The sequence below is a fragment of the Erythrolamprus reginae genome, chromosome 7 (genome assembly GCF_031021105.1).
Source record: "Erythrolamprus reginae isolate rEryReg1 chromosome 7, rEryReg1.hap1, whole genome shotgun sequence".
Lineage (NCBI taxonomy): Eukaryota > Metazoa > Chordata > Lepidosauria > Squamata > Dipsadidae > Erythrolamprus > Erythrolamprus reginae.
The window spans coordinates 73,751,507-73,763,471 of record NC_091956.1 but is presented as its reverse complement, the minus strand read 5'-3'; the positions used below and the strand labels follow the sequence as shown (position 1 = coordinate 73,763,471).

Here is an 11,965-nt window from a genome sequence, read left to right as displayed (position 1 = left end):
TAGTGCTGTGATAATTTTGAACAGTCACTAAATGAACTGTTATAAGTTGAGGATTAAAAAAGGCTCATGGTTTGTTTTTGTTTTGTACAATTATTTGTAAGGTTATTTTTTTCTATTTTTATTGCTCTTAACTGCCTTAACATGTCAGAAAAAATAAGACGATAAACTTGCTAAATAAATATATGTGAAATAGAAGTTAATGAAGTCAGAAAATGCTGGTTAGATGGAGTTTCATCCCGAAACAAGACAAAACTTCTCCCCCTCCCCCCAAAAAAAACTCAGAAAAGAGAAATTCCAGATGCCTTGGTAAAAAAAAAAAAGTTTATTTTCCATACAAAAGTGCCAAAATAATGACCAACATTGAATTCTAGTTCAACCACCAGCTCATTCTAGTAATCAAAAGAAAAAGCTTTTTTTAAATTCACATTTTAAAAATGACATTCCTTTTATCACACATTTCCACAGTAACCCGAGTCCCTAGGGAGAGAGAAATTTGCATTCCGATTAGCTGCTGAAGTCCATATATCTAAGTTCATATAGGCACGGAATGGGTTAAATCTCGGGTAACATTCCTGCTTACATAGGACCGCTTGGCTCTCCACCTGAGCTGGATGCGGAGTGGAAGCGCTGACAGGGCAGCAGTTGTCATAGACATCATTCTGAGGGGCCCAGATGGAACCGAAGAGGCCAGACATGGGGGACAAACTCCTGGTGCTGGAGAGGTAGGACTGAAAGGCAAGGAGAAGATATCACTGAGAGTGCAAAAGGTGCCTGAAGATGAGGAACAAAGCAGTTAAATAGCACGATCGAAACATTTAAATAGCACATGATCGAAACATTTAAATATGTTAAAGGGTTAAATAGGGTTCAGGAGGGAAGTGTTTTTAACAGGAAAGTGAACACAAGAACAAGGGGACACAATCTGAAGTTAGTTGGGGGAAAGATCAAAGGCAACATGAGAAAATATTATTTTACTGAAAGAGTAGTAGATCCTTGGAACAAACTTCCAGCAGACGTGGTTGGGAAATCCACAGTAACTGAATTTAAACATGCCTGGGATAAACATATATCCATCCTAAGATAAAATACAGGAAATAGTAAAAGGGCAGACTAGATGGACCAAGAGGTCTTTTTCTGCCGTCAGTCTTCTATGTTTCTATGTTTCACTTGAGAAACTGAAGCAAGCAAGTGAAGGTAAACATTAAATTAAAATAGAAATAAACATTTTATTTTTAGGCACATTTTTCTGAAGGTCCAGTCTTAACATTATCCAAGCATGTTCTGCAGGTAAATGTGGACTTGAATGCTGTGTTTCCCAAACCCTACTCCTATGTCTTAATTAGTGTCCCAGGAAAGACTTAATGAACTCAATCTGTAGAGTCTGGAGGACAGAAGGAAAAGGGGGGACATGATCGAAACATTTAAATATATTAAAGGGTTAAATAAGGTCCAGGAGGGAAGTGTTTTTAATAGGAAAGTGAACACAAGAACAAGGGGACACAATCTGAAGTTAGCTGGGGGAAAGATCAAAGGCAACGTGAGAAAATATTATTTCACTGAAAGAGTAGTAGATCCTTGGAACAAACTTCCAGCAGAAGTGGTTGGTAAATCCACAGTAACTGAATTTAAACATGCCTGGGATAAATATATATCCATTGTAAGATAAAATACAGGAAATAGTATAAGGGCAGACTAGATGGACCATGAGGTCTTTTTCTGCCGTCAGACTTCTATGTTTCTATAACTCTATTTTTATATCCATGAAAAAAAAATCTAGCATTTTTCCATATTTTATTACTCATTTCATCATGTGCATAACGAAAATGTGTATTTAAATATGTGCTGAACAATGAAATCTATGGAACTCAGCGTTATTAAATGCACCAAAATTACAATCAAAACTGAAATTGAAGCCACCCAAATTTTGAAACGTGAATTTCTCCAATGCACTGCTCAGGAGCATCCAACATGGATTCAACTCTAGTCTATTGCTAGGAACTGAGTTTAAAATTTAAATATTCAATTAGTTAACGCCCCCGAGCTGCCTAGAAAGTCAGTTTTTAAAACTCAGTCGTAGTGTAGGGACACATGAGTTTTTTCTCCTAGACTACTGAGCAGTGTTCCCTCTAATTTTTTTTGGGAGGTGGGCAGAAAAGTATAGTGTCTGAGCGGCAGTCCCTTCGGGACTGGGCGGCACAGAAATAATAAACAAACAAACAAACAAACAAATAAAAAACCCACCCTGTTTTGCCTCAGAGAATTTCAAAATAAAATACTGTACTGTGTGTCTATAACAGTGAGCTCATAACAGGGCAACTCTATCAATATCAAAATGCCACTTAAATAGTTGAGCTAGTTTCAAACTAGATTTTGATTTTCTTTCTCTCTTCCTTACTCCCATTCTTTTTCTTTCTCTTTTCCTTCCTCTCTTTTTTCTATCTGTTTCTCTCTCTTCCTCTCTCTCTCCTTCCCTCTCACTCTTTCCCTCTCGGCTTCTGGGCAGGTTTGGAAAACTCTGAGTTGATGATGATTTTTATGTGAGCGATTGCTCACTGCTCAGCTTAGAAGGAACTATGCTACTGAGTTTAATCCAGGTTGGACTCTCCTACTTCCTTTTAATTTCAGGTAAATTAAGAAGATACAGTGTTCCCTCGATTTTCGCAGGTTCAAACTTCGCGGAAAGTCTATACTACGTTTTTTCAAAAATATTAATTAAAAAATACTTTGCGGGTTTTTTCCCTATACCACTTTTCCCCCCACTCGATGACGTCATATGTCATCGCCAAACTTTCGTCTGTCTTTAATAAATATTTTTTTTAATAAACTTTAATAAATAAACATGGTGAGTAATAATCTGAATGGTTGTTAATGGAATGGGAAATTGTAATTTAGGGGTTTAAAGTGTTAAGGGAAGGCTTGTGATACTGTTCATAGCCAAAATAGTGTATTTACTTCCGCATCTCTACTTCGCGGAAATTCAACTTTCGCAGGCGGTCTTGGAACGCATCCCCCACGAAAAGTGAGGGAATACTTTATTAGGTTGCTTAGCCAGTATGCTAGCAAGAACTGCCTTGGCACAAGACACTCTTTAAAAAAAAGAAATCCAAGAATAAGTAAAGGACAACCCCAAAACATTGTTTTGAACTACTATTACAGAATGCATAAAATAGTCCACTTATGATACTTACTGTTGGGTTGACATAGCTGGTGGGTTCCCATGTTGGAGGAAGGTTAGGTGGGGTGTTCCATGAAGACTGACAGCTGTGATCAATGAAGCCTGAATTTTGAATTTCTTCTGTGCACGGAAATCCATTATGGTAATTCATATTTTCTTTATTTTAGGAGACAGAAGGGTGTTCAGTATTAGTCAATTTTGTATCAAAGTGTGATTCTATATATTGTATGAATAAGCATATATAATGCTCCTTATTTAATAATTACTATATGAATCCTAGATCCTGTTTGTATGCCCAGTTGACAGCAGCACCTAATGGACTCTGGCTAATCTCTATTAAATAAAAGAGGTCAATCCAGATTAATATTCAGATCGTGCAGAATGCAGCTGCGAGAGCAATCATGGGCTTTCCTAAATATGCCCATGTTACACCAACACTCCGCAGTCTTCATTCGTTGCCGATCAGTTTCCGGTCACAATTCAAAGTGTTGGTTATGACCTATAAAGCCCTTCATGGCACCGGACCAGAATATTTCCGGGACCGCCTGCTGCTTTACGAATCCCAGCGATTAGTTAGGTCTCACAGAGTTGGCCTTCTCCGGGTCCCATCAACTAAACAATGTTGTTTGGTGGGACCCAGGGGAAAAGCCTTCTCTGTGGTGGCCCCGACCCTTTGGAACCAACTCCCCCCAGATATCAGAGTTGCCCCCACCCTCCTTGCCTTTCGTAAGCTCCTTAAAACCCACCTCTGTCGTCAGGCATGGGGCAATTGAGACTTTCCCTTCCCCCTAGGCTTATAAAATTTATGCATGGTATGTCAGTATGTATGATTGGTTTCTTAAATTGGGTTTTTTAAAAATTAACTGAAATATTAGATTTGTTTACATTGTATTATTATTGTTGTTAGCCGCCCCGAGTCTACGGAGAGGGGCGGCATACAAATCTGATTAATAAATAAATAATAAATAAATAAATATTGACACGGGAGGCCTCCAAGGCTAGGCACTCCCACTCCAGCCCTCCAAGGTCAAACACAAACCAGATTTGGCCCTCAATGAATTTGAGTTTGATACCCCTGGTCTATACTAAATAATAATATAGGTTGGGTGACAGATATTGAAGGTGCTGAGAGACTGACGCAGGCAAGCTGCCATACTTAAAGACAAAGTGGGAAAAAGCCAGGAATCCAGTCTAAAATATTCCTATGGGGAAATAGATAAAACTAAGTTGTTAAGGAAACAAAGGAAAAAATGTTGCCTGACCTAGATGACAAAGGTTGGGCCTGAGCATGTGGGAAGCCCATCAAAAGCTACCAGATTTGTAAATTAACAAGGAAAGAGTAGTTGCTAGTCTTGTTAACCAACAAAGCAAACAAGTAAAGATTTGGGGAATAAAAGGGCTCCTGACTCTGAGTTGTTTTTGGATCTAGATTGGGAAACCTCTGTTCATCTGGATAGTGCCTGCCAATCTAATTGAGAAAAACATGGGGAAGTGTGAATGAGTTTGTATGAGAAAGAGCAAATATATATCAATTGTAATCAATAAAGTACTACTGCTACTTTACATTCACCAAGTCTCCATGTATTCTAAAGAACTGGTTGTTCCTCGGTATTCGGTTGAAAGTGATTTTCAGTGTGGCTATTTTCCAGAATTGGGAGTGTGTGTGAGAGAGAGTGACCATAAGCCAAGACTGATAGTGTGGTGACAGTGCAATCTGGACAGGAGTCTAAAAGCACATAGAAAAGCTAGGATAACAACCAAAACTGTTCAATGGAATTCTGAATGCCTATTTAAGTGTACCTATTTCCATATAAAATACAAATGGTTCTTTAGAAGACTTACCATACTCATTCACTTCTACTGGACAGTACATGTTAAGCTGGCCATCACAGGGTGGATTCCAATCAACAAAGCTATTGCAAGATTTAAAAAAAAAGTGTAAGAAAGATTTCAGAAAAACTGAATTAAAACCAATACCTTGGTTCAAAAAAGTCACAATGAAAAACATATTTCTGATAAAACAGCTCCATCTAATCTGGATCCCTCCCACATCTTCCAGATATGAGAGGACAACTCCCAGTTCCCACCCCCCAACACACAATCTCAGACTATGAAGACCATAGTAAAAATATATAAGCAATAATAAATAAAAAACCTACCCATTATGTAATGAAGGGTTTTCCTGGATCAGGCATGATATATTGTTCTCAAGACTGTAATTCATACTATTTGTCAAGCAGATAGGCTGGGATGACCAGAGATTTCCCGCTGGATAGAGACCTAGAAAGTAAAAATAAATCAAATAAAATTTATAGCATGTTATATATTTATACTATACATATTTTTAAAAAACTTTCAAGCATCAGTGTTACAATGCTATGCAATTCTGTTATCTCCACCCAAACAAATTAAGTTTTATAAAACAGGGTGCGTTCCAAAAGTAATGCAGTTGAATTTCCCGTACCGCTCCTACTGGTCGGAGTGGGACCAAATCACTTGGAGTAGGTGGGTGGGGGATGCTAAGCTTTGCCGCAAAACTAGTCTCAGTGCTCTCCAAGCTGTGGAAGCGGCAGGACGTCAGTTATTGTAAACCTCTGCGTGCTGACCATGTCACGAAAAAAATGGAATCGACGATCGAGCAACGTTACGCAATTAAGTTTTGTGCTAAACTGAAAAAATATCTTGAGGAGACTAACAAAATGATTGTGAGGCTTATGGGGACTCTGCTCTCTCCTCACAAGTTTTGAGGTGGTTAAAGGCCTTTAACGAGGGTCGGGAAGAGGTTCACAACAAACAACGCTTTCGGCGCCCGTCAAGCAGCAAAACCGACAACAATGTAGCTCCTGTTCGACAATTGTTGGACTCTGACCGTCGATTGAGTATCAAGATGGTTGCCAATGAACTGAACATGTCGTCTACTGTTGTATTTTGCATTGTTACTGAAGATTTAGCGATGAGGAAAGTGTGCGCCAAGCTCGTACTTTTTCGACAGTAAAGGAGTGGTCGATAAGGAGTTTGTTCCTCAAGGACAGACAGTTAACGCTGCCTACTATGTGGATGTGCTTGAAAGACTCCGAAAAAGGGTCATCAGGACAAGAAAAGACATCTCCACTACCTGGCAACTTCATCACGATAACGTGTCTTGCCACAACGCACTACGAGTATGTGAGTTCCTGGACAAACACCAGGTGCCAATGCTGTCCGCACCCCACCCCCAAATAGTCCTGACGTCAACCCAGCAGACTTCTTTTTGTTCCTCGGATTAAGGCAGCCCTGAAAGGAACACGTTTTTGATCCATAGAAGAGATCCAATCAGCCGTGATGAAGACCTTGTGAGAGGTCCACAAAGACGCCTCCCAGCGCACATACCGGTCATGGCAGAGTCGCTGGAAAAAATGTGTAGAGGCCCAAGGACAGTACTTGGAAGAATTTTAAGTGTTTGTGCAAATCTGTTCAATAAATTACTTAAAAAAAATAATTGCATTACCTTTGGAACGCACCCTGTATGCAACATTCTAGCCACTTAATTGGTTGAGGTTTATACGGTTTTGATATAAAAATTCAATATATTTGAAGGGCATAAGGCTGAGGATTATCTATCATACGAATTTGTTGTAAAAGTTGTGATTTTTCAGACAGTATCAAACTCTTCAAATTCAGAAGATATTGTCTGAATGAATGGCACTGGTGACTCTATTCTCAGAAGTTCTGGATGTTACAGCATTTTCATGGTCATGTGGCAGGTAATCTGAGTGCTTACTAATTGTCTCACACAATTGCAGAGTGTTGTGGCCGTAGCACTACAATTTGTCATCCTCCCTGCCAGCTTCCCACAAGCAAAGTCAGCGGGAAAGCCGGCAAGGAAAGTTGAAAGTCATCCCTGCTGCTTTTTCTCCAGAGTGCCACTACGGAGCATCAACCCGCTAGCCCTGTCTACGGAGAGGGGCGGCATACAAATCCAATAAATAATAATAATAATGGTAAACATTTTTTTCCTCGGGTGCCGAAAGAACATGTGTGCACGCTATCGTGCATGCGTGAGTGCCCACACCCATAATTCAATGCCTGGGGAGGGCGAAAACAGCTTCCCCCACCCACTGGAGACCCTCTGCAGGCCAGAAACAGCCTATTTCCCAACTTCAGGTGGACCCAGTATGCTTGTGTTTTGCCCTTCCCAGGTTCCAAAGGTTTCCCCTGGGGCTGGGGGAGGGTAAAAAGACACCCCCTCCCCAGAGGTTCTCTGGAAACCAAAAACACCCTCCCAGAGCCTCTTTGCGAACCAAAAATCAGCTGGCCAGCACACACATGTACATTGGAGTTGACCTAGGGCAATGGCTTGTGTGCCAGCAGATATGGCTCTGCGTACCACCTGTGGCACCCGTGTCATAGATTCGCCATCACTGCGCTAGCATGTGAACCATCTGGGATTTGTAACTTCCTGCCAGTTTTCCCATTGACTTTGCTTGTGGAAAGCTGGCAAACAGTCACAAATCATAGTCATGTGAGCTCTGGCAGTATTGCTATTGCTAAGCGATGCATTCACATCGGGGGGGGGGGGGAGTTGATTCCACAGTACTGGGGTGGCAACAGAGAAGGCCCTCCTCCGTGGTCCCGCCAACCTGCATTGCTTAGTTGAAGTTAATAATTAGTCATATAAAATTTGATACATAGAAAGAAAATTAGCAATGCAGGACTGTTTGGATGATCTGCTTTATATTACAAATAATAAAAATTAGGAGTGGAAGTCTGATATGATTTAGTTACTATATAAGATCTTTTTTTAATTAACGAACCTTCATTTTTGTCTTGATCTGTGGTTATGTCAGTGAAGCTGGGACATAAATTCTCTGGATACTGTGTGATACTGTTCACTTCTCTACTAAAATGAAAGATAAGTATTTTTATATTTTTATTGATCAACATAACCTTTCCATTGCAAATAGTATAGCCATGGTTATGTTTATAAATGGACATATATATATACACACATATTCCAAGCATGATATTTAATGTAACAAAATTTTAAAAATGGCTAGACTATAATATTTGCATGTCAGCATCTGGCTGTTTTTCTGTCCGCTCTCAAAATACAAAACAATCAGATTTGCTTAATATTACTAAGAAAATCTATGACTTAATTACAGTGAGAGAGAGAAAAAAATCACCCCATAGGCTATGGCAAACCACTGTTATATGGCTCCATAAAAACATGGACATAGACAGAATTAAAAATATATATTTTTCGTGTTGAACCAAAAAAGGGGGCACATTAATATTTTATATGAAATAAGCAGTTAAAAGCATTATCAAATGTATAAGTAAATTTAGAATTAGAACATTTGTTTTTCATTTCTTTGCTAGTTATATTTGAAACAGTTGATCTGTGAGTGATCTATAGAAAAGAGGAGCTATTAAAAGTCTTTACCTGGTGTTGCAGATGTTGTGGGAAAGATTTAAAGTGATGGGCGCATCCGGTGAAAAATCATTACATGAAATACTTTCCCCTGCACAAAACAAAATTAAAAATCAGGGACTGGAATAACATATATATATATATAATAAACTGACTTTGGGAGCAGTCCCTAAGAGGACTTTTAGCATCTTTCTAGATATTTTCTTTATTTTCTGTAGAAATTCCCAAAAAGTCACAGAAAAGAAAAAAATTGAGGAACAGACACTAACAATTAATTCATAATGTAGAAATTTGATAGCAATAGCACTTAGACTTCATATATCAGCTTCACAGTGCTTTACAGCCCTCTCTAAGCTGTTTTCAGGGTCAGCATATTGCCCTCAAGAATTTGGGTCCTCATTTTACCAAACTTGTAAGGATAGAACACTGAGTCAACCTTGAGCTAGGAAGAATTGAACTACAGTGATACCTCGTCTTATGAACGCCTCTTCATACAAACTTTTCGAGATACGGACCCGGTGTTTAAGATTTGTTTGTCTCTTCTTAAGAACCATTTTCACCTTACGAACCCGAGCCTGTTTGCATGGGCTCTCTTACTGTATGTGCGCTCTCTTACTGCCACAGGGATTCCCCTGCCTTGTGACCACCATCCGGCTGTCCTGCCTCCTTTTGATTGCACCTGCAGTCCTGAGGCGGGGAATGCCGGAGCTGCCCCATTTCCCTGCCACTTTCCCCTCTAGCCCTTCACTTCCTCTGCTCCCCGCAGCCTCACCATCCCGCTGCCAAAATCCCCCCAAGCATACCACTTCCTTTGCCCCATCTCGCTCCCAAAATCACCCCTCCAAAAGCTTCATATGTCGCCCCAAATAGCTCCCAAAATCACCTCTCCAAAAACTTCCTACGCCGCCCAAATCACTCCTAAAATCACCCCTCCAAAAGCTTCCTACGCCGCCCCAAATAGCTTCCAAATTCTTCCAAAATCACCTCTCCTTTCAAAATGCTTCGTTTATCCTTGCTACCTTTCTTCACTCCAGTTGCCTTCGTTAGGACCTTGATTTGGGTGGCATAGTGTTTGCCTTGTTTCTCCTTGCTGCCTTTCTTCAATCTATTTGCCTTCATTAGGACCTCAATTTGGGGGGCATAGGAAGCGTTTGAAGAGGTGATTTTGGAGGCAATTTGGGGTGGCATAGGAAGTGGCTGGAGGGGTGATTTTAGGAGTGATTTGGGGCAACGTAGGAAGCATTTGAAGGGGTGATTTTTGGAGTGATTTGGGATGGCGTAGGAAGGTTTTAGAGGGGTGATTTTGGGAGCGATTTGGGGTGGCATAGGAAGCTTTTGGAGAGAAGATTTTGGAGGTGATTTGGGGTGGCATAGGAAGCGTCTGGAAGGGTGATTTTGGGATTGATTTGGGGTGGTGTAGGAAGCTTTTGGAGGGGTGATTTTGGAGGCGATTTGGGGCAGCATAGGAAGCTTTTGGAGGGGTGATTTTGGGAGTGATTTGGGGTGGCGTAGGAAACATCTGGAGGGGTGATTTGGGGAGCAATTTGGGGCATTGTTAGCCTTCATTAGAACCTCCATTCCTCGCTTCTCCTCTCTGTCCGTCTCCACTTTGTTAGCCTTCACTTTGTCCGCCCACTGCTTTTTTTTTTTTGCACTACAGTATTTGCTTTTACATTGATTCCTATGGGAAACATTGTTTCATCTTACGAACTTTTCTACTTACAAACCTCGTCACAGAACAAATTAAGTTCGTAAGACGAGGTATCACTGTACTGGCAATCAGCAGAAGTAGCCTGCAATACTGCATTCTAACCACTGTGGCACCATGGCTCTTTCGATAAGTATATAAATAAACTTGTCTCCTTCCCTTCAGAAATAATACATAATAATGATTCATAATAATACAAAAAATGGCTTTGTTTTCATTTGTTCCTTTAAACTATGCTATTAACTCATGAAACTATTAAAATGATTCAAAATAGTAATCCCAATAAATTTAATAAAGATTAACAAGACAAACAAAATAGGAATTACTAATGAAAAGACTCAATTGTTTATACAAGTAGTCTCATTTAATGACGGTAATTGGGACCAACTAAATGATGCAATTGTAAAGAGCGACATTGTATGACTATGCCAATAAGCTCCTTAAAACCCACCTCTGCTGTCAGGCATGGGGGAACTGAGATATTCTTTCCCCCTAGGCCTTTACAATTCATGTATGGTATGTTTGTATGTATGGATGTTTGGTTTTACAATAAGGGTTTTTAGTTGTTTTAGTATTGGATTTACATGCTGTTTTTTGTTACTGTTATTAGCTGCCCCGAGTCTACGGAGAGGGGCGGCATACAAATCCAATAAATAAATAAAATAAATAAATAAATAGCAGTTCCAAATGCCATCATTAAGCAAATTCCACAAAGTTAAACACATCATGTTGTCCCTGCTAGCTTCCCTGTTGATTTTAGTTGTCAGATGCCAGCAGTAAAGTTTGCAGATGGTAATCACGTGACTGTGGGATACTGGGACTGTTGTAAGTATGTGTTGCCAAGCGCATGAATCATGATCACATGATCATGGGGACACGCGATAGCTGCAATTCCAAGTCATATGGTCATATTTCTCCTCATTCAGAGCCGCTACAAGTTAGAATGATTGCTGAATGAGTGGTTATAAGCAAGGATTATCAATAGTTAAACTTCAAAATGCCAGGAAGAGTTAGTTTTTAAATAAAAGAACCAGTTTGGTCTAGCAGTAAAGACACTGGACTAGAACCAAGAACTCTGAGTTCTGGACCTGCCTTAGGCATGGAAGTCTCTCTCTGTCAGCTCAATTCACTTTACAGAATTGTCATTATGGGGGAAAATAGGAGGAAGAGCCTTGAGTTACAGTGGTACTTCATGATACGAACCCGGGGTTCAGAAATTTTTTGCCTCTTCTTACGAACTTTTTTCGGCTTACGAACCCACCGCAGATCGCAAAATGGCGCTCCGCTGGGTGCTGCCGCCCGGCTGTCACCTTTTAAAACAGCCGAGGGGCTTCTCAGCATTCTCCCGAACCCGAACCCGAACTTTTCGGGTTCGGGAGGCCGCCGAGAAGCGCTGCCGCCCGGCTGTCACCTTCTGAAGCAGCCGGGGGGCTTCTTGGCGTTCTCCCGAACGCTGAACCCAGAAGTTCAGATTCGGGTTCCAGAGACCGCCAAGAAGCGCCCGGCTGTTTCAGAAGGTTCAGACCAGTCGGACGTCTTCGTGACGTCAAAGCTCCGCCTATGGAATTCCCTATTGGGATTCCCCACCTTCTTTCTAGCCTCCAGCCGAAAACGCCGCCGCCAATCGCAAAAACGGCGCTCCACCAAGCGGCGGCGGCCAGCTGTAACC

General features: G+C 40.7%; 1 protein-coding gene across 7 annotated transcripts in view; it reads right to left on the bottom strand.

The window, feature by feature from the left end:
* Nucleotides 1-299: 299 nt before the first annotated feature.
* Nucleotides 300-11,965, bottom strand: part of TMEM131L (transmembrane 131 like) — an 84,620-nt gene continuing 72,954 nt past the window's right edge. For 4 of the 7 annotated variants that reach the window (XM_070757833.1, XM_070757836.1, XM_070757838.1 and 1 more), the window contains 6 exons: nt 8,601-8,679; nt 7,969-8,054; nt 5,335-5,455; nt 5,018-5,088; nt 3,189-3,331; nt 300-728 (listed from right to left, as the gene is read on the bottom strand). In XM_070757833.1, coding sequence (XP_070613934.1) covers nt 450-728; nt 3,189-3,331; nt 5,018-5,088; nt 5,335-5,455; nt 7,969-8,054; nt 8,601-8,679 — 779 coding nt within the window. In that variant the 3' untranslated portion in view covers nt 300-449. The remainder of the gene's footprint in view (nt 729-3,188; nt 3,332-5,017; nt 5,089-5,334; nt 5,456-7,968; nt 8,055-8,600; nt 8,680-11,965) is intronic. The other 3 variants (XM_070757835.1, XM_070757837.1, XM_070757839.1) reach the window with 1 other exon arrangement.